Here is a 7,804-nt window from a genome sequence, read left to right as displayed (position 1 = left end):
ATCATACATGGCTGATAGATTCCTTGTGTGTATATTTGCAGCCATGTAGGTCCCACCAAGCTAGTGAAATGTCCTATCTTGCCTAATGTGAGGTTTGTCTAAAACAGGAACAGTTCTACAAGTTGAGTTCAGGTCTGGTGTTCGTTGTCTGGAACACAGTCCCTCACTATTGGTCATCATGACAGGCATTTCTTGGATTTGAAGTTCAAGACAGCGGCAGGACGATAGAGATTTCCATGTCTGCTAAATGAAGTTATAGCCTTTGGCAATGGCCAAGTCCCCAGGGAGCTTAAAATACAGTGCATGTTTTGAACAAAATTTGAATTGGTGCTCAAATGGAAGGAATTTTGTGAACATACACTGAGAGGCCGACCCATATTGATGTATGTGTTGTGCACCAATCTTTTTTTCTCACACAAAATAAGGGACAGAATTCACTGGTTTAAAATATATATATAAAAATAATGTGTCATGTGTCAGCTTTTCTCCGGCACAGTTACTTCAGCTTTAGCTCCAGTAGGGTAAACAGAAATCCAGGCATCAAGAAAACCATCCACCGTTGCTGGAATTGCATACACACAAGGTCCCTGCCTGAAATGCTTCATATCCTGCAGGGTGGGGTGGGGGGTAAGAGGGTGAAGAATTGCAGCCTTCCTACAGACGCAGCAAGCTTGAAGGCCGTGATAGCAGAGAAAGGATGTGGGCAGATGCAAAGGAAACTTGGGGATTCTTTCTCCTCCTTAGAAGCTTTGCAGAAGAGCAATTCAGCCAGTGGAGTTTTGCAGAATAAGCAGCATTTTTGCATCATCATCTTAGAGCTGCAGAGCTGGAAGGGACCCTATGGATCATTGAATCAAGGAAGCACAGTGGGGAATTGAGCATCCAACCTCTGGCTCTGCGGCCAGATGCTTAAATCTCTGAGCTATCCAGCAATGCCTTTTCCCCACCACCTATTAAGAGATCCAGGATTTCGGCTCTTCCTTGCACCTTCTGCAGCCATGTCTGTCTTCTCTGCCCCATAGCCTTTCCAGTCTATCCTTGAAGGACATCCAACGGTCGCCTGGGAAATGCAGACCTCATTTTCCCACTGGAGATGTTGCACAGACAGTGACTTTCAAGGGTCTCTCCCTACGACCGCCAGAACTTGCCTGCATGAGGGGCTTTGCCATGATAAGCCTGGGGAGGGGGATGGAAACTCAATCCAGAATCTTATTGGGGAGGGGGGGTCCACGCCCCTCCCATTTCTTCCTCAGAAAGCATCCTGCTATAATGCAGGAGTTTGGGAACACGCACCTCTCTAGATGATGTCTGATTACAACCCCCATAATCACAGCCTATGCAAAAGATGGGACACTGGATTTGTCCCGAAGTCCATTCTCAAGAACCCAAAGCCTACTCAGGTTTCCATCAATCTTAGCCCTGCTAGTCATTGAGTTTTGTCAACATTCTGGGAAGCAACTGTCATGATTCCTTCTCGCCACAAGGAGGCGTTGCTCCCACATACGTATTGTCCCCACTGGGAACCTTCGTCCAAAATTTGCCCTCCGACCCGCAGGCAACATTAAAGCCAACGAAGAGGAACGGTGTGCTTCTTCCTCTATTATTTCCTATCTCTAGAGTCACACGGCGGTTCCAAGCTCATTCTGTCTGTCTGTCTCTCTCTCTCACACACACACACAGAGAGAGAGAGAGAGAGAGAGAGAGATTTCGAAAGAACACTGATTTCCCACTCTTCCTTCCTATTCAATAATTAAGATTTATTTATATTACAGTTGTCAGAGGCGAGCGTTACCTTCTCTGCCCACCCTATGAGGCAAAGGAGGTTTCAAAATTTTACCGGAAGTTGAAGAACGTGTATCACTCTATATATTTGTCACCGGCTTTTCGGCATGCTCTATGGTTATGTGGGGCGAGCATAACAAGAAGCCCCCGGGTAGGGGCGGCTAAAGAAGTGCCTGACTTGAAATGACTCAGGTGTCAATCATGGCGTATGATGCAATTCTAAAGTCGTTGGCTGAAATCCTGTCTCCTACTGCAGTAGGCTGCAAGTGGAGTAGATCTACTGAATCAGTTGAATTTGGGAAGGAGTTGATTCGCCCAATCCTCACTGATTCAATGGGCCTTAGGGTGCCTTATTGCACTGAGCAACAGGATTTCAGCCACTCTTATGTTATCCCCTGTCAGCTGAGACATTCACTGGGTGACCTCGAACATCACCTGTAATTTCTCCGTCCAAGCTACATACTTCACTGGTTGTAGTTTTACAAGAGGTGGCTTGATGCAACACCTCAAGCAGAATCCAAAGAAACAAAACAATTTAAAAAAGGACAAGAATGCGTGTCAGCTTAAAGACTAACCATTATATAATTTATATAGACTAACCATGAAAGCTTATATTAAAATATAATGGTTATTCTTTAAGGTGCCACATATTTTTGTCCTTTTATTATTGTTTTGCTTATTTGGATTTTGCCTGATATTACTTCACTGGGTTGTGGTGATTATAGAAAAGGGGGAAAACTATTGAGTATTGCCCTGATGTTCTTGATTTAAAGATGGCGTGGAGAGAGAGAGAGAGAGAGATAGGTAGGTAGGCAGACGGACAGACAGGCAGGCAGGCAGGCAGGCAGATTAGATAGATAGATAGAGAGAGAGAGAGAGAGAGATTAGAGAGGCAGGCAGGTAGGTAGGTAGGTAGGCAAGCAGGGAGGCTGCCAGACAGACAGACAGGCAGGCAGGCAGGCAGATAGATAGATAGATAGATAGATAGATAGATAGATAGATAGATAGATAGATAGATAGATAGATAGATAGATAGATAGACAGATAGATAGATAGATAGATAGATAGAATGAAAGAATGAAAGAATGAAAGAATGAAAGAACAGGAGCAGTAACTTTTATCCCCTAGCTCTAATTTAGGGGGCTGAAGGATAACCTTCAATTACTCGGCTACAATAAAGAACGCAACTCTGCAGGCACAGAGCGTTACTGGAGCGGTTGTGCTGACGGGTAGGAAGGAGGTGAGACGGAGGACAGCCTCCGTATGGAAATAATCCGTTTCGTAGCAAACTTGCCTCGGTGCTCCTTTGCAGGCGCCGTGACGCAGGCAATGCCGTAGACGGCTACAGGCGCGGTCCTTCTGCAGCAGCGAAAGCCGCACGTGGGGAAGATCAGTGGCCGCCGCCGGCTGGAGGTGCAGGTAAGAGGGGGGCCCCGCCCCCCGCCCCCTCCCTCCCTCCGCAGGGTCCCAGAAGACATGGCCGGGGGGAGGTGTCCCCAAACTCACCAGATCGGGCCTCCCTCCCTTCCCTTCCCTTCCCCGAGAGGCTCCTGTGATCCTTAGAGCCAGCTGAAGTTCCTGCATCTTCCCTGAGAAATCGGGGGGACTCTGGGCTCCTAGTTGTGTTTCCTGTCTTCCTCCCTCCCTGTGCAGCCCAGTTTTTTTCCTAGTCTCCCCAATATTTTTTTTTAATTTGGAACAACTCTTTCCCAAATTAAAATCACGTTTCTTCCAGAGATAGTAATTCACAAGCTTCTGTCGCGTTGATTTCCTGGCTAGTTTCGTGCGTACCCCCAAAGAGCCCAGATTCCTTAGTACGCAAACCTGCTGCTTTTTTTTTTAAAATGTTCCTTATAGGCAGGAGTAAAACTTTTACATTCCTGTTCTTAGAAGAACGGAAGAGGTTATATGAGCTTTCCCCATATGTCAGGTTTATCTGTTTGAATTTTCAGTATTTGATCATTTGACATCCTCAGAAAGTTGTATGAGTTACTGGAATATCTAAAAAGAGTTGTGCCATGAAGTTTTTTTTCTGACCGATGGCCATCCTATGAATTAGTTTTCTTTGTCGTCCACCTTCATGACTGGGGGAGAGCAGGGACAGGAAGACATAGGAGCTAGCCATACTGAGTCCTCTGGGTGAAGTCTCGGGAATAATAGCAGCAATAATAATTCCTGAAAAGCTGCATTCCTTCCTTGTCTAGAAGGGAAACAGGATTTGAAAGTTTGGGGGGAACCAAGGATATAAAGCTTCTGCCTGTCTTCCAGGTTTCTTCCCCATGGTACTAAATAAAGGATTCCTGCCTCATTCCCACCTCCACTAACATCTTTAAGAGTGTGTGTTTGCTCTCTGCACAGGCGTATTCTATGTCTTGGGAGGGAGGAGGGTGAATAATGGAGAAAAAAAACCCTGAGTTTGATCTCTTGCTGTCATTTACATTTGCCTCTTAATAAAAGACACTGATGAATCATTGAAAGACTGCTGCATATTGCATCATCTAAGTGAGAGTACCAGATCCGTCAGGGGCAGGACAGAGGCCAATGTGACTGAACAGGTACAGGACTCCTCATTTCATATATTGCCCTTCTTATAGATGGGAGGTGAATCTGGTGTTTGGGGAAGCACATGAACTAGTGTGCATGCAGACTAGTAATTTTTTAAAAAAATAGTTTTGCACACTGGCTTGATGCCCGTAGCTATTCTGATACAGTTGAGAAATCTATGGCTGCATTGAGATAGAACTGGAAAGGGGCACAAATCTCGGTTTGGAAGTGTGTGCTGGTTCCTTTCCCCTGCCTCCCCAGCCAGTGAATGCCCCATTCACCAGCAGGAGCATGGGCTTGCCTGTCTCACCTCATCTGAGTGAGTGATCAATCAAGGAGGCGGGGCAGAGAAGCTGGTGCTCCTGTCAGGGACTGGCTGGCCCTCCGAAGAGGAAGGAGGAAAGGAGCATGCGCCAGCTGGTGAGTGGGGGGGGGTGAGTGGGTTTCTGGCTGGCGACGGGGGGGGGGGAATTGAACACAAACCAGCATGAACCTCTGGACTGAGGTTCAGATGGAGCTCTACACAGAACACTTTCCCATAGATGTGGTTTTGAGTTATATGGCTTTAAGGATTTATAAACTGTACAGAGTACAGCTGGGATGGTTCAGTTCAGTCCTTCCTATTTTGATGGACTACAACTCCCAGCATTCTCACTGTTGGTTGTGCTGATGGCAGTTGCAATTGAAGAGCGCCTAGAGGACTACCTTTTCCCCACCTTGATACTCAGGGTAAAGTTACCAGTGATGGGGGGGGGGAACTACAGTCTTCAGGATGTTGCTGAGCTAAGTTGCCATCGTTCCTGATCATTGAATATAGTGGCTTAGGCTGCTGGGGTTTGGAGTGCAGCAACACTGGAGAGACCACCTGTTTTCCGCTCCCCTCTGCTTTACACAGTTTCTGGGCCTCTAATGAAGGAGGTTCTTCATTACCAGCTGTTTGACTGTTCTTTGCTTACAGGTCACTCTGTTTCCTCGCCATGCCTACCCTCTATCTTGCCCCACATCCTGATAACTTCCAGAACCTCCGCGTACTCGTGGCAGCTCGTTATGGCCAACAGGAGCCCAAGGTGGTTGCGCTGGCTCCCGACACGAAGTTGGGGAACCCTTCCTTCTCTCTGCCCAAGCTCCCAGCTCTGGAGACTCAGGCGGGCACCTATGTGTCTGGCCCAGCAGCGGTTTCTTACCTGCTCTCCCCTGATGCCATGAGCGGGCGAGGCTCCGAAGCGGGCGCCTTGGTGCGGCAATGGATCAGTTATGCCGACTTGGAAATCGCTCCGGCTGCCTGCGCGGTGGCCTTCTCTGTCCTTGGGGTCTCTAAGCAAAATAAACAGGTGAGAGGCCGGGTATAAGGGAGGGCAATACCAGTTTAGCAGGCTGTATCTGGTAAGGGAGCCAGTGGGATGTAGCAGATAGAGTGTGGGAGTAGGATTCAGGAGACGTGGGTACAAATCCCTACTTGACTACAAAAACTCATTGGAGTCTGGCAAGAATAAACTACTCCTTGAACATCTCATATATCTCAAAATCTTTACTTAGATCGTGAAAAACCAGAATCTATTTGCTGGAACAGAACAGTGAGCATGTAGTACAATGGCTAATAATATGAAGGGTGTCCACTCAGAGGAGGAGGAGGTGGTGGTGGTGCAGGAAAGTTCAGGTACTGGGTGCAGGGGGGCAGGGAAGAGGAGCCATGGCGCCCAAAGAATAGCTGTGTGTCCAAAGAAGGAACCATTATGAACTGTGGGATCGTCAATTTGTGCCCATCTCTAGTATTTTGCATTGCTTAATCTTGCTCCAGCATCACCATTTTTCTCTCTCTCTGAAATATCTCCTCAGCCTCAGATGGAGCCTCAGAAAAGCTGCTCTCTAAGCCTGTTGATGCATTTTTTGTTTAGACTCTAGAATTGTCCACTCTGGAAGTTCCACCTGCCCAAAAGATACTAAAATGGTGGTCACCTGGATGAAGCCAGGACTGGAAGGCCTCGTAGCCCTGAATTAGACTCAGCTTGGGCTTTCTTTCCTGTTGGGAGAGAAAGCTGCCTCCAATCCTTAGCGGCACTCAGCGTCTGAATTCCCTGTTGCAGGGAAGGATGGGGCCCGTAGAAAGGCGAGGTGGTACCATTTCACCTTCCCATTACCACCTTCTTCTGTTTAATAGGGAATTTGGGTATTGAAAACAAGACTAGTGAGGAAGAAGCGTGTGTCAGCAGGCTTGGGCAAGGTCTAAAATCTGCAGAAGTAGAATCATTTTTGTTAAGAATTATAAAGGAGAAATCCCTGTTGTTTGAAAATACGGTTTGCACTGAATGCTCAGCAGCAGCAGGACGTGGAAGCGATTTTCAAAGAGGTCTGTCTCAGTATAACAACAACAACAAAAAAACCCACGATTCTTGTGATATCTTTTAAGACTACAGATTTATTTTGGCATGGACTGTTGTCTCAGATGCATGAAGTGCTATATTCAGCCTCAGATATTTATACTCATACATGGTTGTGGGACTAGGGTGTAGAAAATAGCAGTAGCATTATTAGCATGAGTAATAATGTTGAGTGACAGGTCAAAAAGAAACTGGCAGATGGGGTGCAAAGAATGATGGATTCTTGTGGAAAAGGTCGTGGCTGCCATGTTGAGTCCTGAGCATGAGGAGTTCTCTAAAGAGGTAAAGATGACCTGCAGCATTTTATAAAATCATAATATCGATGCCTCCCTTCACTTGTTTTATATTGCATGCAATTCTTCATCTACTTTTCCTGTCCTGTGTAAATGTTAACTAGTACTCTTTCAGGAAGACATTTTGTGAGTGAAGGTTGCAATTATCTGCATGCTTATCTAGGATTAAATCCCATTGAAGCCAGGATTTACTTCTGAGTAGATGGAATTGTAAATCAGATTATTCAGAGGCCTCTTGTAGTCTTTCTTCCCTGATGTGTCTACACACATTGGCCGTCCATAAAAGATGTGGAACAAATCTCTGAAAATCACATTTGGAAAGAGGATGGGTTGTGATATCAGTGATCTTTTTGATGGAAGAGAAGGTGGTTGCAAAGTGTCAGGTTGGGATTAAGGAGATCCTCCTTCAGCTCTCTCTGCCGCTTGGAGGTGCCTTTGGGTTTGTCAGCTAAACCCCTACCCTGCGTTGTGAGTGTGATGAAGGCTTGGTGAGGAACATGTCGGTCATGTTGAGCTCCTTGAAGGAAAATTTGGAGAAAAACACAATGGCAGTAAATGTTGGGGACAGTATAATGTCATCTACACTTCAGGGGCGCTGTGTTCTGAGAGCGAGTCATGTCATCCTCTTGCTTCCTGCCCAGGTGACGGACCGGGCTATGGCAGAACTTCAGAACCTGCTCAAGGTGTTAGATCACCATTTGAAACTCCGGACGTACCTGGTGGGGGAAGCTGTGACGTTGGCTGATGTGACCGTTGCATGTTCTCTGCTGCTGCCATATAAATACGTGAGTCACCTTGCTCTGTCGT

The 7,804-nt window shown here is 46.6% G+C and overlaps 1 protein-coding gene across 2 annotated transcripts in view; it reads left to right on the top strand.

Annotated features, from left to right (window-relative positions):
• Nucleotides 1-3,065: 3,065 nt before the first annotated feature.
• The window catches only part of VARS1 (valyl-tRNA synthetase 1), a 42,341-nt gene continuing 37,602 nt past the window's right edge, over nt 3,066-7,804 (top strand). The window contains exons 1-4 of one of the 2 annotated variants that reach the window (XM_078388683.1): nt 3,184-3,201; nt 4,240-4,337; nt 5,285-5,657; nt 7,639-7,782. In XM_078388683.1, the coding sequence (XP_078244809.1) occupies nt 5,304-5,657; nt 7,639-7,782 (498 nt within the window). In that variant the 5' untranslated portion in view covers nt 3,184-3,201; nt 4,240-4,337; nt 5,285-5,303. Of the gene's footprint in view, nt 3,202-4,239; nt 4,338-5,284; nt 5,658-7,638; nt 7,783-7,804 lie in introns of both variants that reach the window. The other variant, XM_020815353.3, reaches the window with a different exon arrangement.

This window comes from Pogona vitticeps, chromosome 2 (genome assembly GCF_051106095.1).
Source record: "Pogona vitticeps strain Pit_001003342236 chromosome 2, PviZW2.1, whole genome shotgun sequence".
Classification (NCBI taxonomy): domain Eukaryota; kingdom Metazoa; phylum Chordata; class Lepidosauria; order Squamata; family Agamidae; genus Pogona; species Pogona vitticeps.
The sequence above is the reverse complement of the archived record's forward strand: the minus strand, read 5'-3'. Positions and strand labels throughout refer to the sequence as shown.